The sequence below is a fragment of the Mytilus edulis genome, chromosome 4 (assembly GCF_963676685.1).
Source record: "Mytilus edulis chromosome 4, xbMytEdul2.2, whole genome shotgun sequence".
Taxonomy (NCBI): domain Eukaryota; kingdom Metazoa; phylum Mollusca; class Bivalvia; order Mytilida; family Mytilidae; genus Mytilus; species Mytilus edulis.
Genome location: NC_092347.1, coordinates 42,776,157 through 42,801,039, shown reverse-complemented (window position 1 = coordinate 42,801,039; position 24,883 = coordinate 42,776,157). Strand labels below are relative to the sequence as shown.

Genomic DNA, 24,883 nt, shown 5'->3' with positions numbered 1-24,883 from the left:
CCTTTTCCAGTTTATTTTGTTTTTCATTTTTAAATATTGAAAGGTTCCCGTTTGGGACACCACACATTGACATCGTTTTTTTTTTATCTTTTTCATAATGCTTTCTCAAAAAGACTCGTACAGTCAGCAGCATCGGTTATCCTGTTAATGTGTAAAATTTTAATCTTTTAAAGAGACCTGTAAGTAAATCAAGGCAACAGTAGTATGCCGGTGTTCAAGTCATCAATCGATTGAGAGAAAACAAAAAACCGAAAGAAAAACATCAACTATCAGAGGACAACATAGGAACAAAACAGGAACATTGAAGTGCAACAAAAACAAACGCCAACATACATATAAACGAACTATTTGATAACAACTGCCATATTCCTGACTAAGTTGAAATGACATTTTAAGAAAATATCGTGGGATGAACCTTGTATTAATTGATGGCTGTTTTTGCTGACAAATTGATTCCAGCTGTTTGTTAAAAGGATTTCATTAACTAACTTTTGTTTGATGTAAATTGATCACTAATAATGTAGCTGTCATGTTTGTTTAATTTGTGACATCTACGATTGAACAGATCCTAAGTTTAAATTACGGAATTTCAGATTTTATGAGGGCGCAAAGCGCCCGAAATGAAATATTGATTATATGATAAGATTAGAGTGAGATATAATAATGCATTGACCTTCAATTCTAATCAAATAACAGCTCTTTAAAGTACACCCCTGAATAAAAAATGTTACAATCCAGGTAATACCTTACTGCGCATGCCCATAGGTAACATCGTATACCTCGGGCTACAATAGATTGACTTTCAATGAAGCCAAACCTTAAACCTCAAACAATTATGTTTGATATAAAACAACAAAACCAATATCTGAACCAATAAAATATCATGTTCTTGTTCAAAAGATCTGATACGAAAGTAACCGATTCAGTAAACAATGGATATAGTTCACCATAGACATATTTCTATGCATCTGGATAATGAATAAACAAATTGACACCCAAAATACTAATTATCAGATCACTAAGCAAAAAGCAAAATCCAACATCTGACCAAACATCTGAATACTGAACTGTTTGGAATGAATAGATATAAGGCGGTTACTTAAAAAAATAACTACAGAAAATAATCATTTGTATTATCAAATGTACATCAAAATATTTCACAGAGTATACACGTTAAAGTCAGTAATTTCTTTATAGTCCACGAAAAAACTGCATACGAATGTTCTATATCATATTCCGCCACACTGCTACAAAACTGCAATTATTGTTTGGAATACCAGTCATATTCAAGTCCATCCAACTCTATCCTTTCTGAAAAATTTAATGATATAGATGTATATTTCAAGTTAGCATTCGAGAATAAACATTCTGTGTAATATTTCATATTTTATTGAATACTGCTTAGAAATACTTAGATCAAGAGTCGTCTTATTGTTATCATACCACATCTATTTGCAATGTATTTAATTTCTCTATAATAATGCATTTGGGTGGGATGGGTGGGAAATGCATTATTATATCTCACTCTAATCTTATCATATAATCAATATTTCATTTCGGGCGCTTTGCGCCCTCATAAAATCTGAAATTATATTTCTAAGATTTTCGTGAGATATAATAATGCACGTTTAAAGCAAGCTTACCATTTCTAAAACTTTATCTGCAAAACCCGCTTTTTCATTAGTCCTAAAATAAAATTTATTAAACGTTCTAGCGTTGGACCAATCTGCCATGGACATAATATCATCCATACTGATGCCACTCATCGCTGCCTTGCTAGTTGAGACCATGCGACAAGAATGTGCTTGAAACAATGAGATGTCGATTCCTGCCTCCTTCATAACCCATTTAATCCAATTTCCAACTGTCTGCGAAGATAGACCTTTAAAAGGTTTCTTAGTTGACCTTAATAAAGGATCAGGTTCATGTTTACTAACAGGCCTTAAATGTTCCGTTCTCAGTTCATATTCATGTATACAAGAAATAACACATAATTTTTTCTTTGAAAATTTGCAGTATTTCACTGATCTGTTATTGCAATCTTTTTGTGTTTTAGACAGACCCGGTAAATGAAAAATTATACTACTTTTGTTTCTGGACATGAATCTTCTGTCTAACCTTGCAATTTCAGATATCCTTTTCGGCGCTGCCAAAGCCAATAAAATTGATAATTTTTTACCTAAAACTGAAAAATCAAGTTTTTTGTTTATTGGTAAAGCGGATAAATATTTAAGAACAATATCCAAATCCCATGAAAATTGGTATTTTGGTAAAGGTGGGTTATTTTGTAGAACACCTTTCATTAATTGTTTTACTATAGGTAATTGACCAATTGGGACACCATCGATATATGGCAGGACTGAAGATATGGCCGAACGGTGAACATTTAAAGTTCTGTATTGATACCCCTCTTTATACATCCAAGTCAAAAAATCTAAGATAGCGGCCAAAGGTGCTGAAAAGGGATCAATTTCCCGTGAGCTACACCAGCTAGACCACTTATTCCAGGCACTATCGTAAGAAGATCTTGTTCCCGATTTCCAAGACCCAAGGAGTAATTCTTTAGTTTCCTCTGAAATTCCAATTGAGTTAAATGATCTCCGGAGACCGTCCACCCTGCTAGTTTTAATGTTTTGTTCAGAATCAGTGGGTGTGGCTCTTTCATGGGAGACAATACAATGTTGTGACTCATGGGAAGTAACACTGGATAATCTACTGACATTTGAAGTAACAGAGGGTACCAAGCCTGGGATTGCCAAACTGGAGTTATCAGAATTATCTGACTGTTTTCCTCCCGAGCTTTCGCTAGACACGTACTTATTAGACAGAACGGGGGAAAAGCATAACCCTTTATCTCTCTCCAGGATTGGAGAAGGGCATCTACCGCTTTCGCTTGGGGATCTGGCTTCCAGCTGAAATATTGATTCAGGTGAGTATTTGACCTGTCTGCAAACAGATCTACATTGCAAGGACCTATGCGTTTCATGAGACTTTTGAAAAGTATCGGACTTAACCGCCAATTGCTGAAATCCGCATAATGCCTGCTTTCCCAGTCTGCTATAACATTGCTTTTTCCTGGGATATAGTCCGCAGTGATTGTTAATTGCCTTTGAAGACACCAATCCCAAAACTGATTTGTTAGGGAATTTAGTCTTTTTGACACCGTTCCCCCCATTTTGTTTACATATACAATTGCTGTTGTGTTGTCCATTTGTATAAGAATATGCTTGTTTTGTAGATTTTTGGCATAAGATTGTACTGCGAACATTGCTGCTTTTAGTTCGAGTTGATTTATATGGAGGGATTTTTCCTCGTCTATCCAAAGCCCACCTATACTTATCTGTTGACATGTTGCTCCCCATCCCGACAGACTTGCATCCGACTGAATGGTTAAATGGGGTTCTGGTCTTAGTAACGCTTTCCCGTTCCAAGACCCCAGCTTGGTTACCCACCAATGCAACTCGTTCTGAACTTCCTCGTTTAACTGGATTTGGTGATCGTAATGGCCCCCCAAATGCAGGGCTTTTGTTTTCAATATTTGTAAACTGCGATAATGCAGAGGACCTGGAAGGACAGCTTGATTGGTTGCTGTTAACTGACCTATCAACTGAGCTAAATCTCTTGCTGACACTTTCTTGTGTTCTAGCATTAATTTTGAACTGTTCTTTATTTTCCCTACCTTCTCTTTCGGGAGAGACAAAGTCAACAACTTTGAGTTTACTGTATAACCCAGAAACTCCATTGTTTGTGAAGGTTCCATTACTGACTTGTTTGTATTGATCAGAAAACCTAAGCCCCTTAATATTGACAAAACTGTTGAGAGATCTGACAAAATTTTCTGATTTGACTGATTCATTATTAGAATATCGTCTAGGTAAACTATCAGACGTACACCTAAACGTCTCAATAAAGTCATGGGAACCTTCATCAGTTTTGTGAATATTCTTGGGGCTACTGCAATCCCAAACGGGAGGGACCTGAATTCCATTATTTTTCCCTGCCAAAAAAATCTGAGGTATTTTCTGTGTTCTTTTGCTATTTGCAATGTCAAATATGCATCGGTTAGGTCTATTTTTACCATCCAATCGTTCTTCAAAAGAAGATCTTTTAACAAATGAATTCCCTCCATTTTGAAATGTTCGTAACGTAAAAAAACATTTAGGCCTTTTAGATTTATAACAGGTCTTTGACCCCCTCCCTTCTTTGGTACCAGAAAAATGTTGCTTATGAACGAATCCTTTGTTAGGAAAGACTGTGTTATGGCCTTCTTGTTCAAAAGTCCTGTTATTTCTTTGTTTATCAAATCCTGATTCTCTTGATTGAAAAAGGCCTGATTTGGTATTTGATTTTGGAAAGGTGTTGCTAAGAAATCTAATTTTATTCCTTTTACACACTGGAGAACCCAAGGATCTTTTGTAATTGAGTTCCAATTCTGTAGGAAAAGACTTACTCTTCCCCCTACAGGAATAGAATTTTGATTTATTATGCAATTCATTGGTAATTGGAAATAGTTTTGTATATGACTGAAAGTTTTCTCTTGACCTACCCGTTCTATCGGTTTGCAGGTTTCTTGAACACTTGGTTGTTCTGAGGTTGAGTCTGGATTTGGTTCTGGGTCTGGTTCTGGCGCTGATTCTGGCGCTGACCATAACTGTTCCCCTGTCTGTTCTGTGACTGGTTTCCCTGCCAAGGTCTCTTCCCTGAAACTTGTGGATGGAGAGCTTGTCTGCCGCCCACAGACTGCAGGTTGTTTGTGGGCCCCTGCTGAAAAAACTGATCATTTTTTCTATTAAAATGAGGTTTACCAGCATGTTTTTTCTTGTTAGAAAACAACAACATTTCTCTAAGTTCTTTGTTATCCTTGTTTTCTTTAACCAAAGACTTTAGAAACTTATTACCAAAAAGTTGACCCTTAGATTTTGCCAAAGCTTTCTTGCCTTTCTTCTCATTTAAACCAGGTGCTCCGCAGGGCGCAGCTTTATACGACCGCAGAGGTCGAACCCTGAACAGTTGGGGCAAGTATGGACAAAACATTCAAGCATGATACAGCTCTGAATTTGGATTGTGATCAAATTTTTGACATTACATGGTGTTTTTTTTACACAAAACAAATGCCAAGATTTTACAAATCAATTAAAGATTTCTTCTTCAAACTTTTTAAATCTAAAATTAAATAGTTGACACAGCATAGGTTTCTGACACAGAATGAATGTGGTCTAATGAACTTAAAAGTTTTTTTTTGCCTTTGAGCAAATCACTATGCTGTTGAATATTAATCCTCTCAAAAAAATGTTTGAAGAAATTTTCTTTTTATTTATGAAATCTGAAATGAGAAAAATTTAACCCCCCCCCCCTTTTTTTTCACATCCCTGTTTCCCTTTTTCAAAACTGATATCAATTCAAATTTCTAATGGAGTTTGCAACAATAACTACTCATTTAAATACATCATAAAATATTAAGATGTAAAAAAACTGCTTGTTATCACTGAATGGTAAAGATTATTTAAATTTATCAGTTGGTAGTAAAAAGTGTATATACATTGTATATTGTATATAACAAAGATTTAAGTTGATTCTGGACAAAGAAAGATAACTCCAATTAAAAAAAATTCTTGCTATTGCACAATATTGTGCAATAGGATATTTCTTGCTTACTATTCTGGACAAAGAAAGATAACTCTAATTAAAAAAAAATTTGCTATTTCACAATATTGTGCAATTAGATATTTCTTGCCATTGCACAATACTGTGCAATTGAAAAGACTTGCTATTGCACAATACTTAATATAATAATTTTAGATCCTGATTTGGACCAACTTGAAAACTGGGCCCATAATCAAAAATCTAAGTACATGTTTAGATTCAGCATATCAAAGAGGCCCAAGAATTCAATTTTTGTTAAAATCAAACTTAGTTTAATTTTGGACCCTTTGGACTTTAATGTAGAATTTGAAATTTGAAAACAGGACCAAAAATGAAGAATCTACATACACAGTTAGATTTGGCATATCAAAGAACCCCAAGGATTCAATTTTTGATGAAATCAAACAAAGTTTAATTTTGGACCCTTTGGACCTTAATGTAGACCAATTTGAAAACTGGACCAAAAAACTTCAATAATCAAGAATCTAAGTACATTTTTAGATTCAACATATCAAAGAACCCAACCGATTCATTTTTTGTCAAAATCAAACTAAGTTTAATTTTGGACCCTTTGGACCTTAATGTAGACCAATTTGAAAACGGGACCAAAAGTTGAGAATCTACATATACAGTTAGATTCGGCATATCAAAGAACCCCAATTATTCAATTTTGATGAAATCAAACAAAGTTTAATTTTGGACCCTTTGGGCCCCTTTTTCCTAAACTGTTGGGACCAAAACTCCCAAAATCAATACCAACCTTCCTTTTATGGTCATAAGCCTTGTGTTTAAATTTCATAGATTTGTATTTACTTATACTAACATTATAGTGCGAAAACCCAGAAAAATGCTTATTTGGGTCCCTTTTTGGCCCCTAATTCCTAAACTGTTGGGTCCTAAACTCCCAAAATCAATACCAACCTTCCTTTTGTGGTCATAAACATTGTGTTTAAATTTCATAGATTTCTATTTACTTAACCTAAGGTTATTGTGCAAAAACCAAGAAAAATGCTTATTTGTGCCCTTTATTGGCCCCTTATTCCTAAACTATTGAAACCAAAACTCCCAAAATCAATCCCAATCTTTCTTTTGTGGTCATAAACCTTGTGTCAAAATTTCATAGATTTCTATTAACTTAAACTAAAGTTATGGTGCGAAAACCAAGAAAATGCTTATTTGGGCCCTTTTTGGCCCCTTATTCCTAAACTATTGAAACCAAAACTCCCAAAATCAATCCCAATCTTTCTTTTGTGGTCATAAACCTTGTGTCAAAATTTCATAGATTTCTATTAACTTAAACTAAAGTTATGGTGCGAAAACCAAGAAAATGCTTATTTGGGCCCTTTTTGGCCCCTTATTCCTAAAATGTTGGGACCAAAACTCCCAAAATCAATACCAACCTTCCTTTTATGGTCATAAACCTTGTGTTAAAATTTCATAGATTTCTATTCACTTTTACTAAAGTTAGAGTGCGAAAACTAAAAGTATTCGGACGCCGGACGACGACGACGACGACGACGACGACGCCGACGCCAACGTGATAGCAATATACGACGAAAATTTTTTCAAAATTTGCGGTCGTATAAAAATCTAGACTATCTGGCATTGTTTTAACTAACATTGCTTTTCTCCTGTCAGTGTTATAAACATAGTGAGCATTACCTGCTAGCACAATAGCCCTCTGTGTTAACTGAATTACATCAGAAGGGTCCATACCTTGATTATCTTTCTTAATCCTATGTGCTTCAGACCATAAATGGGACAGAGGACCCATAACATCTAGAATGCGTAGCTGTGTGTTAATTTTACTTCTCTCTAATCTAGCATTCCATTTTCTACCTTGAAAATAATTTTTCTTAAAAAATCTATCTGTTTCAAGAGCCTTTAATCCTTTAGACGAAGGAATAGGCCAATTCAAAGACATATCTTGTCTCGTCTTTTTACTTATACCCTTTAGAGCATACTTCTCTATATATTTGGTTACATGAGATGGTACTTTTTCTTTTTTATCTTTAGACAAAGAAGGTTCTGGGTCAAACGCTTCATTGTCTTCTGAACTCTCTGATTCAGAGTTACTAGAAGATGATTCACTGCTACTAGTATTTTCAGAGGAACTGCTAGAATGATTAACAACTTTCCTGTGTTTAATCTTACCTTTTCTGCTAGGTACGGAGTCGTCCCGTTTCCGTTTAGGGTTTTTGGTATCTAGGTCAGACCAGCTCTGTCTGACATCTTCTTCTGTCCCGTCGACTAACGACATTTCATCATCTTGACGAGAAGAGATATTTCTCCTCGCCTTGTGAGAAGAGCCCAAAGACTCGACTACCTTATCAGTTTCTACCGCCACTGCGGTAAAACTTACATTTTCATCAATGACCCTATGGTCTTCCGAATCAAGTGCACCGCTCTCTCGAGACGGTGTAGCCATCCCTAACGGAATGTCATTGAGTTGGGCGTTAGCTATGCTAACTAAAATAATAAACCCACTAACCTTTAAATAATTTGGAAAAAAACGTCTTTACTCAAAGAGAGCTAAATTGAAAGTCAATCTATTGTAGCCCGAGGTATACGATGTTACCTATGGGCATGCGCAGTAAGGTATTACCTGGATTGTAACATTTTTTATTCAGGGGTGTACTTTAAAGAGCTGTTATTTGATTAGAATTGAAGGTCAATGCATTATTATATCTCACGAAAATCTTAGAAATATAATATATATTCCCCGTGCAAAGCTCTGATAACTTTCCATATTTGGCTATACTAAATGACTTTTTTGGTTTGATCTGCTTTTTAACATTTATATGAGATTTTAGCTATTCAAATATGTTGGCCTGAACCTCATCACTGATGAAACATTAATTGTCGAAATACACATCTGGGGCATTAACATTTGTATCGTTTATAATAGTACGGCGGCTTTGTGAAAAATTGTGCACATCCTGCTACAAGCATGAAATTTGGCATAGACCTTCCTCAACTATTTCTCTTTTATTTCAGATAGGGAGGCATTTGAAAAAATTGCTTCACTTCCGGTAAAACCTAAAATGGCGGACATCATACTTAAATTAGCCCAATATCGAAGGCTAGTATGTGCAAAGGTGTTATTAACATGCTACTATCTTAATATTTGGTACAAACCTTTGTTTTGTACTACTTTTGGATATATGATATAGATAAGATGTCTTCGAAAACCCTACTTCCGGTAAAATCAAACATGGCGGATATAGTACTACAATAAGCTTATTTTTAGGGAGGAAAATTAAAATGTGTTTTAAAGTATTGCTACTATCATTATATGGTGCAGGAACATTTCTTTGGTGCTTCTCATGGATACAATGAATAAGACATATGTCTTTAAAATCCTTACTTCCGGTAATATCCAATATGGCGGACATGGAAATATTGATAATTTTTCATTTTTATATTCAACTTTTTTCAAACTGTAAATAAAATGATTTTTTTGGGGTTGTCATTAAACTTTTGGCTTTAAGTCATCCTCAAAACCACTAATTCTATTCAGCTGCATATGTTTCAATACAAAATTAACACTTCCGGTAAAAAACAATATGGCGAAAATTACAAAGATGAGACCTCAATCCATATATTCGATGTAGAGTTTTTGATAGATTTATTAAAACAAAATAAAATCACTAAAGTTGTTAAACATCTTTAGAATGACTTATTTATGGCCGCATATACATGTTTACTCACAATCGGAGAGCTTATTTTCCAAATTTACAAAGATCGTGGTATTGTTTCCTACATCTATAATGTACAAGCTCCTGATAAGATTAAGAGGCCTCAGAAAATAGTTGTTGAAAAGGGTGTCATGGATAATGTTTCCCCCTTCGCCATTCATAAGGGATGGACTAGTTAGAAAAGGAACCAATACCAAGCTTGTTACTCATTCACATCCGCCATTGTATATTGCACGTTTTACTTGCTGAAAAAGACTAGACCGAGTCGTGGGAATAGCCTCAATAAGTATTTCCTCTTCCAAAAACACATGTTTTCTTGCTTCGTTAACCACATCTGATAAGTTTGTTCGATCGTACAACAAAACCACGTATCGTTCTATCAATGACTTTGTCAAATCCATATCTGGTGATGTTGGCTGATCAATCATCATTTTAAATGATAGAGTCACATCTTTAAACACCATCCATGTCACCGAAGCAGTTCCTTTTCCAGCAAACGTGTAATATCTCAATGCCTAGTGTATTTGAAAGGTCATGGATAGATATATATCTGAAGCTTTTCCCACTTCCAAATGCAAGCCAAAGTTTGTCTGCCCCTAGGTCACTGAAAAGCGAAACCGCAATGACAGCAACATCAGTATCGAATGTTAGAGTCATGACTCAGTTAAGTCTGTGTTTCACTGCATCAGACACATGCATCTTGATTCAAGTGTCAGCCTCTTTACGTGAACATGATGCTAAGCTTGAAACATCACCATGTGATGGATAGCACAGAACATCCTGAGACAATTGTTGCTACAACTACCTTTCCCTCAAAATCTATTGAGCAAGCTGTTGCGAATGAAAACTTAAAAGTCCTTTCTTATTGTCGTAATCTTGTTTTGACTCTTGATTCGTCAGTGTATTCCCTTTCCCCTAAATGCAGCGCTTGCTTCTTATAACAAATGCTCAGGATATTCTATCTTATCTACCTCGAGATGTATTTCAAGTTTATCACCATGTTCACATTTAGAGGCTGACAATATAATCATGGTGCATGTGTTTGATGCAATGAACCACAAACTTACTCGAGTCATGATTCGAATAGTCGTTATTGTTTCGCTATTCCGTGACAGGGGTAGACGAACTATGGATTGTGTTTGGGAGGGCAAAAAGGTTTGGATAAATATATTTACAAATGCACCTGGCAATGAGTGATTACACACACTTATTGTGCTCCATGTCTTTACCAGTTGTGATATGGTTCTCTGATTGCTTGAAAAGGAAAATAAGACTGCGTGGGAGACATTGATGGCATTGAAAGATGTGATTTTGACATAAAGAATGATGATTGATCAGCCTAAATCACCGAGGCGTAACTGTAAGATCACACAAACTTATTAGATGGGGTTAACATGGTTAACGAATCAAGAAAATAACTATTTGCGCAAAAGGGAAGACTAATTGAGGGTAAAACGTGAAATATACTAAGGCAGGTGTTTAGGGGGACGAACTTGGAATTGACTCTTATGATACCCAGTTCAAGTGCTTATGAATGGCGAAGGGACAGAGAGGATAACTTTTAAATAACTCTTTCTAAGGCCTCATCATTTTGTCAGAAGCTTGTACATTGTGGATGTACTTGGGAATGTGGTTCAATGCCAAAACAGTCTACATCCTAAGCATCAGAAACAAAAGCCATAAAATCTACAGTTCAAATGGACACATACTACAACAAGTCAAGCATAACCCGTACCTATGCCTACAAATTTCTGAAGACCTCAAATGGACCACCCACATATGAAACGTGGCAAAGAAAGTAAATTCAACACTAGGCTTTCAAACAAGAAACTTGAAATACTGCCCACAAGATTGCAAAAAACAGCTTACATCTCGCTCGTTGGTCAACGATGGAATGTGGAGCCATAGTATGGGACCCAACATGGTAACAAACATAAATAAGCTAGAAAGGATACAACGTCAAGGGGCAACATTTATCACCATAGGTTACAAGTCAAGAGAGTACGTGTGTGTCTCCAATATGCTTGCCAAACTGGAACTACAAGACCTCCAGACAATTGCAAGACGAACAAGCTAGAAGTTGATATTTATGTACAAAGTGGTTTAGGGGCTGATTCCCGCTATTGAACCAGACGAATTTCTCCAAAAAGCACGTCCTTAGAGAAACATAACTGCAAAGAAGTTCAAAGAATACCACGCAACAAATATTGTGGAAAAGCAAGTTAAGAATCAATCTAAGTGTTTTGACATTCCACTAAGCAAAACACCACAATACTCAAACTCATTCTTTGTAAAGACAGTGGTCGCATCGAATCAGCAAAACGACACTGTAGTGCGCAAATCACTACAAGCGTATAGAGCGTCAAATCTGCTCTTACTCCTCGTCAATAAATCGGTGGCGCTCTCTCAAACCGTTATATTAAAGCCAGAATTGGTATTGACAACGCATTCATACAGATACAGATACAGAGGATGTCGCGGTCGTTGTTAATGTGGAAAATCGGGTCTCCCGTGCACTGTTTTGTTTACATGTGGTGGTGACTGTGGATAAACATGTATTTTCAGCCAAATAGTAATAATTTGAAAAATATTTTAGTACTTCAGTAATTTTATTTTGTTTTTACCAATCTATCTAAAACTCTAAATCAAAGATGTGTATTGAGGACTCATTTTTGAAATTTCCACCATCTTGGTTTTTTTTTAATACCGGAAGTATGATTTAAAAATTAACATTAGAAAATTTTTAGTGGTTTTGAGAATAACTAGAAGCCAATAGTTTAATGACAAGCAAAAAAAATCAACAAAAACATTTTCTTTACATTTTGAAAAAAGTTGAATATTAAAATAGAAAATTGATATTTCTATGTCCGCCATTCTAAATTTTACCGGAAGTAAGGTTTTTAAAAAGATATGTCTTATACATTGTATCCATGAGAGGCACAAAAGAAAGGTTCCTGACCAGTGTAATGATAGTAGCAATACATTAAACACATTTCAATTACCCTCCCTAAAAAAAACTTATTCTAGTACTATATCCACCATGTTGGATTTTACCGGAAGTAGGGTTGTTGAAGACATCTTACCTATATCATATATCCAAAAGTAGTACAAAATAAAGGTTGATACCAAATATTAAGTAAATAGCATGATAATAACACCTTTTCACTTAATAGCCTTCGATATAGGGCTGATATAAGTATGATGTCCGCCATTTTGGATTTTACCGGAAGTGAGACATTTTTTTCAAATGCCTCCCTATCTGAAATGAAAGAGTAATAGTTGAGGAAGATCTATGCCAAATTTCATGCTTGTAGCAGGATGTGCACAATTCGTCTGAAATATGCTTGTAGCCGCCGGACTATTATAGTTATATATATAAGAAACACTAAGTGGAGACTTGACAGCTTATTTGTCAATCAAACATAAATAGTTTTAAAAGGCCTTCTATTCCAAATTGAAAAGAATTGTAGCTGATGCTATCACCGAGGGTATAACCAGTCCAGTAGTCAGCACATCGGTGTTGACATGAATATCAATTATATGGTCATATTTATATATTTCCTGTTACACAACTTTGAATTTTTCGAAACACTCAGGATTTTCTTATCCCAGAAATAGATTACCTTAGCCGTATTTGACACAACTTTTTGGAATTTTAGGTCATCAATGCTCTTCAACTTTGTATTTGTTTGGCTTAATGACTATTTTGATCTGAGCGTCACTGATAAGTCTTGTGTGGACGAAACGCGCGTCTGGCGTACTAAATTATAATCCTGGTACCTTTGATAACTAGTGTACAAGAAAATAAAAGGATGTACAATAACTACAGGTACCAAAGACAGAAACTAAAATTAAGTATCGGAAGTATTATTCGACTTGAAAAACAATTTACCATTGAGAAACAATAATTTTTGAGATTAATGATGTTTGCTATAAATAATTGTTTTTAATAAAAGTCTGTATTTGACAGGGTTCTCGTGTAATCTGGGTGACAAATGTGTTGTGTATAAAGAAGGTGAAACAATACCAAGATATAGTTAAGCAGATATAGGTGAAATACCACCAACTCTTGGTACGTCACATCCGGTTGTATGCGAAAGTAGGTCTAAAATAATATTCCTTTTTTAAACTTTATACATAGATTTTTATTAAACAAAAAGTAAATCCCTAGTTCTATTTTATTTAAAATATAGATATGTGTGGAGCACTTCCTTTAGATATTATCACATAGCTTCCATTCATGAGGAAGTTCTGAACATGTACGAAATATATGTCCCTGGACATGAACCGAGAGGCCAAGTTTCTCAAGTATGCTTCGATAAAAAGTCAATGCCATGTTATTTTTCCTTGAGTATATCAAATAAACTGCTTGCCAAAGTTTATAATTATAGACATGGTGTTAGTTTCTATCGACTATGAACCACTTCGAATAATTGCGAATAATTTAATATCCATATTTAATGTCTTTTGTATTTATGTTAGTTTTTTTCATAACTTTTCCAATCATAGGAATCAAGCCTCTTTATTTGTATTACATGAATTATAATGCCGTGTTGCCACACTACTAATACTGATTATTTTTTGGTAATGGGAGAGTTTAGAGCTCACAGTCTAAGCTCGCCATATTCTTTATATGCAAGTGATTAAACCAGGAGCTTATAATTCATTAGTTGTCATTGCTTTTTTTTTATTTTCGTTTTTGGTTTTTAAATATTTTGTCATAATAATGGCCACTCTTGTTCTTGTTCGGTTAATTATTGCCCTTTTTTTCATGTCGGGACTGTACTGTATTGCTTTTGCTTATTGTAAAAACATGGTCGGTTGGCCATGTAGTTACAGACATTCTCGTCATTTGGTGTTTGGTGAAAAGTTGCCGTGTGACTGACAATATTACTACATCTCCTTATTTTGATATTATGTTGTAAGCATGTTGTCTTGATTAAATTTTGAATGATCTAAATGACTCAGCATTCGTCAAATAAGTTGTCGGGCTATTCTTTTTTAAAATAATGTAAACAACAGAACAATTCATTGAATAGATAAAACAGTTTATTAGAAATGGTAAAAATTGAGTTCAAAGATAACTTAAGATTTGATCATCCGACAGCTTGCGATATTGTTCTTACGTTACATAATTCTCGCCACTTGCAGTTTTCGATATAATTTCGATATATGCTTCTGACCTTGAGGTAAGGACAAAAATCACTGTCACATCCGGGTATTGTTACAGGCTGATTATTAACCATCATTTTCAGGAGATAATTTTCTGCTTCGTTTCCTCCACAATTATAAAGGATGAATGCAATGTTAGCAGAAAATGGTGTAGTTTTGCTTTCATAAAACATCCGGTTTTTCATGGCGGCATAGTTATCAGCTCGGAGAGGTTGGCTATCATGATAAAGTCCGAGAGCGGAATAAAACGTATCCATAGTATCAGAATGTCCGAAACGAAGATTTCCAAACACATACCTTAAAAAAGAAATGTGAATGTAATCAACTACTTTAAAATTGCTACTTAAATTAATTTTACGGAAGAATATGCGTTGTTTAATTGTAGACACAAAAGCACAAACAATCTAAAATTCGGCGCAATAAAATAGAATCACTGAGCATATCTTTTAAGACGGAAATTTTAAAACAAAATACATTTAAAAGAAAACTAGTCAAATATAAAATTATAGATACCAGCTAGAAATATATTTCGAGGATTTCTGATACTTCATTGTTAATAGTGTACTCATCTTCTGTATATAAGTTCCGAATGAAATGATTTGTGGTAGAACGAATGGGTATTTTGATTGAGAATAGCAACTAACTGTATATTAAAACAATATGTTCTAAGTCATGGAAGTATTGATGTTCTTATACTGAGCTGCTAATGCCTCTAGCAGAAAATAAATACATACGTTTCTCCTAGCTTGCGTTTGTTAATGGCATCTTCCATGGAAGCAAATAAGTCCTGCCATAATGGACATGTCAATTTTTGTATCAAAGTATGACCATAGAATAGGGAGTAATAATCCTGAAATAAAACATAATAGTAATCACAGGTACCAAAATTTAGGACAAATATGACAGACATGAACCAACTACAGACTCCTGAATCAGCACAGACAAAAAGATTGTGGTGGAGATAAAAAGGTTTAAAGGCACTAGCCCCGCCGCTAATCTGGGAAGGTTTGTATGTACTTCGTCTTGAGTTCAGCTAAAAATAGTATAATTGATATTTAAGGTGGTTAAAATTTACTTTACATAGGCGGATTTAAACCCATATCTTTACGAGATGGATGCATATTGTATCACAAAATATGTGACGTCTTTTCGGTATAATTTTGCTCTTCCATCATAGGGATTTGAAATCGTGCTTCTTTGATATCGTTACAAAGCCGTCTGTATTATGAAACTTACAATCTGAAACGCAAGTGGATAGTGGTGACTGGTTCCTCCCGTAGATTTGCAGATGTAAGATTGTTGGGCTAAATTCATTATGAAGCAATATTTGCCTTCGTTTTAGCACGTACATTTCATAGAAGAATTCATATAGAATTTAAAATCTTTAGATATTATTCTCTCCAGATAGCGACACTTACCTCTATATCACTTTCATAGTTGATTATCTCCCTTTCTGCTTCCGTCTGTAAACTACACCAATCTGTATTGTTCCGGACAGCAAGATCAGTTGCACATATCATAAACATGGCTTTAATGTCATCTGTAAATTTAATTAATTCGTGTACATGTCCTCAAGAAAATTAACAATCCAAATCCCGCCCTCCAAAAAACAACAAAATAAAAACAAACTAAACAAACCAATTCATTATAAGAATTAAATGGTGGTTGCTGTAGAGAGACAAAGTATTCAAATACCAACTGATAAACTTTATCAGTATGACTATCAGGACCACTTGTGCAAGGACACTCATATGGAAATTACTATGTACTAAATCATACCGTGATGTCAAGGAAATTGTGTGGATAGTTTTTACAATACGTTGAGGATACGATGAAGTAAACAAAAATCGTGTGGATGGTAGTTACACTGTGCTGAAGCATACGGTGATGTCACAGAAATCATGTTGTCTCAATGGTGATCATAACGTATCTCCTTATTTTACATCATACAAGCATACAAGACTTACCCGGCGTTAATGATACGTTCATTCCAAGTTTTTCATTCACAGATTTTATAACATTTTGGAAATAAGAAGAGTTCTGAAAGGCATACTGTTGTTGCATCTGTGTTTTGTTCTTTAGGATAGTTAGGTCGTAGTTCGGACAGTTGTCCCAATATCGTAACATTGTATTATTTACGACTGGATGTATGTCACTCAATGCTTTTCCAGTTACACGTCTTGAAAAGGCTTTGTAAAATTCTGCAGAGCTTGTTTTTGTTCTACGCTTTTCTGAAGCCGTCAGCTTTATCGTTGCAGTTGAAATATTTCCATGGAACATATCGTACAAACCACTTCCATAGAAATTACCTAGATGATGCAATTCCCAACGTCCAAGATCTTCAACATGGGCGTGCGTTTTAGGACTATAATTTTGCCAGTTTTTTATGAATGGGTAGCGCAGAATATTTGCAGAATGTTCAACAATTTTCGTTTTCAACTGATCAAAGTTGACAAAATCATCGGCTGCAGGCATCCTAGCGCCATGTCGACTAAGATAGTTGAACTGCACTGCATTGCAAAGTTTTCCATCCTGCTGCGCGACTTGCATAAGATAATTTTTCTGCATTGTGGTATTGGGAAATCTCCAGAAATAGGAACACTTGTGTCCAAACAGATTGTTTCCTAATCCCGTCAGCATATCAGCATGACACGTGTGTACCAGATATATCACCAAGATCGCAGTAAGAAGATAAGGCACCATTATGGTTAGTACCGTGCAATTTCTGTAAAACATGGGAAAAAACATTATAATTATGATTACGATGCGTTTTTCTTGATTGACTTTCCTTAAGAACGCTCAAGTAAAAGTAAGTATGAGAACCGAAACAGTTCAAGAGCTGTATGACCAAAAAGGACCTTTGAAAAAATGCCATACCCATCTAACATCAACTTTGTCCGAGGGAGTTTAAATCTTAGTTTCTTTCCAAATTATAAAACGGTCAATTTTAGAATGGTTCAATATATATCAGGTTATTACTGCAGTACTGACTACTGAGCTGGTGATACCATAGTGGACTGGTAGTCTACCAGCAGCGGTATCGCCCCTTATACTGCCAAAATAACACAGAAGAAATGCGTTCACAAAGCTTTTTTTTTCTTCAAGAACATACAAAGCCGATTAATTGAAAGCCAATGATGTTTATAACCTGAAATTTTTGTTTATGAATATTATTATTGTCGAGATAAGTGATTCAATTTTCAGCTGTTAAAGGGTTAAGGATAATTTTGTAATGCGTATCCCAAATGTTTATTTGAAGAACTAACAATTAAATATGATGAAAAAAAAAATGAAATTCGCTATCAAGCTGTAGATAATATTTATAAACATGATAAACGAGAGTTTGCGAAATATCAAATTATCAACAACAAAACAATTGACTGAAATATATAAAGTCTGAACATTCTTACCTTAACGTTAAAACATATTTTTGTAAAATAAGTATGTATATGAAATTTTGCACCAGATAATATATGCTTTCAGACTATGTGCATGTTCAGAACATGATTCTACAGAAACTAACCTGATCAAACCAGAACACCTTGCAACTTTGCAACAGCTACTATATGTGATCACGTATTATAATGTTAAGAATAACCCATACTAATCGTAACTCTTAAGCCTATGATATATTGTCAATACTACCACATATACTTTTTAAAATATGTTTAAGTTTTTAAAACTAAACACACCGGCTAAATACTTAGCATCTATTCAACTGTCTTGATTTAGCAAGGTAAAAACTTCGAAATAAGATTATTATCAATTCAATAAAACTTACTTACGAAAATTTGTTTTTGCAATTGTTGTCAGCGAAGCAATTCTTAATTGTGGAATTGTAAGTTACTAACGAAGTTAGTTTATATACATATGTCCATGCATTTAATTCGTGGCAATAGTATAAGACGACAAGGAGTATGAACCTAGGTCATAGTGCTGTGTCGTGGAAGACAATTTGACAATACCATAGATTAAGGTTGAGGGTGGCGATCAAGTGGTATATCATAGGACATCAAACAGTTGAAGGACTCCGGTCTCAAAATTTTTGTTTTGTTTCATATAAATGGCCTTGATCACATCTTTGACAAGAAGATGACAATAACAATAAAGCCATATTATACCAATTCTAGTTCATATCATATAAAACCTTATAAAGACGAAAGAAAACTCGCATTGAATTGCTACGGAATTACTCTTTTTTTATACCTCAAATCACAAAGCTCTGTAACGAATGTGTGTGCTTTTCTTCTTCCGCAATACACTGCTATTTTAACATGTTGAATATTCTGTAAAGTTGATAAGTGTAAGTAGCCAATGTGCCAATTTGTTAAATGCATGTTGGATTTTCAAAGCAATGATACAATAGACTCTGTTTTTGATACTTCTTGTTTGATCTGTTACTGAAAAATATGCGTCAATTATCTATAATACAATTTCATGAATCTAGGTTGTGTCTATATATTTGCATGAACTTTATAATGTATTGTTTAATTGTTAACACCACTGAGTAGATACCTCTATCAGTCCCAAGGATATCATCAATTCAGTCGTCAGTGATTAGGTCCTGACATGATTTTTAACAAACATATATAAATTTTGAAATCGTAGAGATACTAAGCTTCCAATTTGATTTTTTAAAATATAATAGAACATTTGTCATGTGATAGCAAATGCGCCCACGTTATTGTAAATTCACCTGTTAGTATATATTTAGTACTAATGTACTAACATCGACAGAGTTTCTGTTGTCCGTAATGGTTGAAAGATGTTTATTTTTACTCTCTCTGAACCATTGAACTGTAAGAACGCGTAAGGCGAAGAAGATTTTATTAAAGAGAGTGCAGGAGGATTTTTTCCCCAGTCACCAAAATGTTTTTCTAATCATTGTGAGGAACTATTATTTACTTTGTTCAGACAATGCTGTATGAAAAAAAAATATTTCAACATTTAGTGGGTTATTATTTGAATGTTGAAGCTTCCATTTTAGGTGTAATACCACCAAATCATAGTACGTCAGTTGTTCTCTTTTGAGTGGACCCCATACAGACTCTCATCCAAATATATAGCAGTGATATACAGTATTTCCTTCTTTTGTTAGCATTATAGAGTAAGTTCCTCTATAATGCGTGTAATATTTATGTATATCTCACTTATATTTGAGGGTCTGGATGGGGTTTTACAGAATAGAGATTAATGATCAAAATGTGCAGAATAAACGGCTGAAAATCTAAAGAATAGAGAAAAGGCAAACAAAAAATAAGAATAGAAAATAATTGGGTGCTGAAATGTAAAGATTAGAGAATATTCAAGAAAAGTATTTGTATAACAGAGAAAAATTGTTAATAATTTAGAGAATACAGAATTGAAGGATCCTAACAAGACCCTCATATTTAGCCCGGTGGTAAACATTTAAAATGATATTGAATATAACATTCAGCAAAAAGACTGCAACAGATGGGCATTTTGACGATGTCTGCTTCTTCAATGATGCATCAAACCATGATTTTTAAAATTCAAATAAAAGAATAATACAAACTTCAAGAGCTGTCAAAACCAAAAAGTACCGACATTAAAGAGAATTCCGTATTTCAACTAGTTAGCGTTTTCTTCTGCCTGCTTCTCTAGTAATACCATAGAAAATATCTTTTACTTTTTGAGAAAGAAAGAAAAATGATAAACATTTAATTTACTTTCTTTAAATAAAATTGATTGTTACGAGTGTCAAATTTATTCTTGAGAAAGGTGCACGATTTGTACTCAGCGAAAACCAATACTAAGTAGTTGAATCAGCTAAAAAAAAAAAAATCCACTTCTTTTTTTAAAGTATTTCTTTTTTAATTTAAATAAACCAGGAATGCAAAAAAAAAGTTGTATCATAGTTTTATAAAAGCAGTCATGTTTGTTCTAGAACACTATATAAATAACACATAGCTGAGAGGGTGATAGATCAGATTGGTAACCGAGAAAATATTGTCAACCGCGGCGAAGCCAAGGTTGACAATGCTTTTTCGAAGGGTACCGATCTGCTCTTTCACCCTCTCAGCAATGTATAATTATTTGATTTATTATACTGTATGTCCTATCATTATTGTCTTTTACAGATGAGTTTTATTTAAAAGTATGTTCTATGTAGTCACGTACTTAACAGCGTTACGGGTATTATAAAAACCAACAGAAGTGAAGAAAGGGACGTCATCAAATAATCAATGAAGGATAAAAAAAAACTTAATTCAAATAGTTTGGGGGGTGGAGGTCAACATTGCTGCAAGATTTGTTTAGTTGGCATCGATTTTATATATATCCTTTTTGGTCAATAAATTTTTCTCAAATTAAGTTAAGGGGGTGGGGTAGGGGGGTCAGGGAAAAAACTATATGAATTAAGTTTTTGTTTTTATCCTACATTAAAATTTTGATGTCGTCCCTAAATAGACAATATTATATTAATAGTGCATTGACTTGACATATCAACGATATATGAATTCGGACCAAAACGGGGGAAAAGCTCTGCTATCTAGAAAAAAAACTTTTATATTGTTGTTATTGTTATTGTTATTGGCATGCTGGCATTGCCTATGTAAATTTTAAAATTTTTTGCATGCACATTGAACGACAAATTTATGTGACGTATAAAAAATTTCTGACGTCAGACACACAAATCAATAAATGTGTTTGTAGAGTTAGATGTTTTTGTGTTCTGTTAAATTGTTATACGATGATGACTGATGTACCCATATTTTGACTATTTTATTTATTGTGTCTGTTTAGTTTACGCATCATTGTAAATATAACGGAATTTGACGAGACTGTCATCAAAGTGAGAGGGTTAGCGCTATAAAACCAGGTTTAATCCACCATTTTCTACATTTGAAAATGCCTGTACCAAGTCAGGAATATGACAGTTATTGTCCATTCGTTTTTGATGCGTTTTGTTTTTTGTTTTTTGATTTTGCCATGTGATTGTGGACTTTCCGAATTGATTTTCCTCTAAGTTCAGTATTTTTGTGATCTTACTTTTTACCTATACATTTGATTTAATTTTTTGGGGAAAAAAGGTCTCATATCTGGCGGAGAAGTCGGCGTTTTACGTTTCCGCAAATTGGCATTACTTTTCCGGAAAAAAAAGATGACGTTTCCGGAAAAAAAAGTTTACGTTTCCGCAAATAAATATCTTACTTTTCCGGAAAAAAGTTACTATTCCGGAAAAAATAAATTATTGCTTTTCCGCAAATAATTGAGGAATACCTGTTGATCGAAAGCAAAGCCACAATATAAAATGAATATTAAGTAAGTCAAAGGTCATCATAACATGCAAGTAAACTTCATCATTTAAATCTATGAAAACGTATGTTCAAAAGTCAGCACTAATCAGAAATATCTTGATATGAGTTCATAAGTCAGTTCTGGCAGAATATTTGTAGCCAACACGCCGCACAAAGTCCACAGTAGTACATTCACCGTTTACAAGTTTTGTATTTTGTTCAAGAACTTAAGGAAGTCCATCTTCTCCTTTTCACATTTCCAAACGGGTGCTTTTACAGTTAGAGTTCTCATCTTTATGTAAGATGTTGTTTGCAGTTTCAATTACACATCGATAAAAACAAACAAAAAATGTTAGGATGGCTAGCGTAAAACTGCTCGTTCAAGTGGGCATGAAAAGACTCGGCACTATTCGTGTTTTCGTAACAGCAGTATGCATTACACATTCAAAGTCATTATGAACTACCTCGGGCTGGAGAGTTATTCTTCGGGTAGTGTACACATCAATAAGCCGATCCAACAGTTTCGTGTAACATTCCTCGGATTTAAGTGGAAGTAACGAAAATACAAGACGAATGTAGTTACCATTTTTACATCCATGTATCGAATAAACTGAGTTGGTAGAAGAATTTCAAAATCATTGACTAATTAAAAGTTAAAATAAGTTTCAATTTTGTTAGTGTTCAAATCTATTTGTCTTAATGTCTCGTGAATTTCTAATCTACATTAGGTAATTTTGGAAACTGCTTTCGCCTGTCTCTGTATAAGGACATAGCAACATTTTTCAAGTCAATATATATTCAATTATTTATAGTTTACCAGGTAAATTTCCGGAAAAGTAATAAATACAAATTGCGGAAACGTATACTTTAAATTTGCGGAAACGTAGCATTGGGACTTTGAAAAATTAGCGGAAATGCAATACGCCCGGAGAAGTATACATCACAATGAAAATGATGACATGTATATCACCTGTTGAAACCAATCGATTGTGAACGGATGAGTTTAAGTATGGAATAAAATATCAACAATAACAGCATAACACACAATGATTTATAGGTTTTAAAGAAAAAATATTAACAAGTTAAATATATGTTTCCAACAGTTGTAAAAGAAATAAGTTTGAGTCGTTCCACGCTTCGTTGTATAGTAAATTAGAACTTTAAGTTTTGTCTTTAATGACTTGATGTAAATTCAATGCATTAATTGTCGTTTAAATTACCGATTTTTGATTGGTCTAGCCGAGAGGGTGACATTAAAAACTATTGTCACCCGCTAAGCCATGTGATAGAGTAAATTAACACCCTCGTATTAGCTAATCAAAACATAGCATTTTAACGTGCATTATAATAATAGAAATTATCCTATTATCTATATACAATGTGGAATATAGATACGTTAAAAGGTCAGAAACTGTGTAGTCTGTAATCGAAATGAAGGAAAAACTGTTCCAAATATTGGATAGACAGTTCTTATATAATCTTCACATAGTGGATTCACCAGTATTACCTGTCTGGTAAAATAATACGAAGTTATCTATATGACTTTAGTTTAAGGACATTCACGTCTTTAGACTTTGTTTAAGGACATTCACGTCCTTAGAGACATGCCCACTATAAATGATGCCGTTCTAAACTAACATCTACAAGGACTTGTTTTACCTGATTTTGAAGTCTTCGGTCATGTAGGTGTTTTGCTTTGATTAAAAATACGTGCATAAAGGTAAACTTTTGTAATGTTGTCAACCCTTCCAGCACTAAGACTTACATTTGAAGCATTTCGCTTTTCATTATAACATGGATTCTATAATATTTTTTTGTTATATCAATGATACTTCGCATATTAAGTGATCATTTATTAGACAATGATCATTCCACATGATACATGTAAAAAAAAGAAGATGTGGTATGATTGCCAATGAGACAGTTCTCCACAAGGGACCAAAATGACCCAGAAATTAACAACTATATATAGGTCACTGTACAGCCTTCGACAATGAGCAAATTTCATACCGCATTGTCAGCTATAAAACTCCCTGAAATGACAGTGTAAAACAATTCAAACGAGAAAACTAACAGCCTAATTTATTTATAAAAAGTGAACGAAAAACAGATATATAACACTAAAACAAACGACAACCACTGATTTACAGGCTCCTGTATGGTTACTAACTGGCCGACTTGATTTAATTTTCTTGTGCATGAAAATGTGCATATTGCAATAATCATAATCACGAACATAGAAAATCTGCTTCAGGTCGGATTCTCAGTTAACTTCAAATTGACACCAGTGACCACTTCAAACTAGCAACTTGGAAAAACGTTGCAATGACAATTGAATAGTTAATTGTACATTCCTTGGTTTATTTCCACGCTTGTACTGGCTTTCAGTGTATGATCTTGGTTTGTTAATATGTCTTTTGATTGAGTTAAGTCATTTCAATTGATATTTTATTGTGTGTCTTTCGATGTTGTGTGGTGTGATGCTATTGTTCCAAGTTGGGTGGCGACTATCAAAACGTTTAATAACGCTGCATTTGTTTGCAATTGTCTTTTGTCAGGAATCTGATGTTCAATGGCTGTCGTTTGTTGGTGTGGTTCATAAGTGTTTCTCGATTCTTGTTTTTTTTTTTTATTTAAGATAAGACCGTTGATTTTCCTGTTTGAAAGTTTTCAGTACACTAGTCATTGTTGGACCTTTAAAGCTTGTTGTTCGGTGTGAACCTATGCTCCGTGTTGGGGGTCGTATTTAGTCCTGTAACGGTTTACTTTTACAAATTGTGACTTGGATGGAAAGTTGTCTTCTTGGCACTCATACCACATTTTCTAAAATCTATTTATTAAAAGAAAATTTTCTTTAGCAGGGTTATACGAAATAACGACAGATATCGTCAGTAAAGCTTTTAAAGTCATTATACACCTGTATAAGGTAAAAAATCTGATGTGTCTGCTTTTTAATTCACGACAGACACGCTTTCGTGGACTAAGACCTATATATACCATGGTTCTCACGATTTAACATATTTAAACAAACGAATCCAAAGGATGAGTTTGTTTAAATATGTTAATGAGTAACACACATGGTATATGAAATTTGTAATATAAATAAAATGA

At 34.2% G+C, this 24,883-nt stretch overlaps 1 protein-coding gene and 1 long non-coding RNA gene across 4 annotated transcripts; both read right to left on the bottom strand.

Annotated features, from left to right (window-relative positions):
- Positions 1–1,116: 1,116 nt before the first annotated feature.
- Positions 1,117–8,351, bottom strand: LOC139519709 (uncharacterized). Of its 3 annotated transcripts, none has more exons than XR_011663656.1 (3): positions 8,135–8,351; positions 4,547–4,786; positions 1,117–1,311 (listed from the first exon to the last, which is right to left on the bottom strand). It is a non-coding gene; the product is annotated as an uncharacterized lncRNA (long non-coding RNA). The 3 variants fall into 3 exon arrangements; XR_011663655.1 differs by having other exon boundaries at positions 4,547–4,773; XR_011663654.1 differs by lacking the exon at positions 8,135–8,351 and having other exon boundaries at positions 4,547–4,866.
- A 6,021-nt stretch (positions 8,352–14,372) lies between these two features.
- On the bottom strand, positions 14,373–17,239 carry LOC139518444 (multiple inositol polyphosphate phosphatase 1-like). Its single transcript, XM_071309985.1, has 4 exons — positions 16,481–17,239; positions 15,932–16,053; positions 15,248–15,363; positions 14,373–14,810 (listed from the first exon to the last, which is right to left on the bottom strand). The coding sequence occupies exons 1-4, from the start codon at positions 17,214–17,216 to the stop codon at positions 14,438–14,440; spliced, it is 1,347 nt and encodes a 448-aa protein (XP_071166086.1). The 5' UTR covers positions 17,217–17,239; the 3' UTR covers positions 14,373–14,437.
- Positions 17,240–24,883: the final 7,644 nt, after the last annotated feature.

Coding starts and splice junctions, on each gene's coding strand:
- LOC139518444 (XM_071309985.1), bottom strand. CDS start 17,216: ATGGTGCCTTATCTTCTTACTGCGATCTTGGTGATATATCTGGTACAC. Junction 15,364..15,931: donor ACTATGAAAGTGATATAGAG/GTAAGTGTCGCT, acceptor GTTTTATTTCAG/GATTATTACTCCCTATTCTA. Junction 14,811..15,247: donor AAACGCAAGCTAGGAGAAAC/GTATGTATTTAT, acceptor TTCTTTTTTAAG/GTATGTGTTTGGAAATCTTC.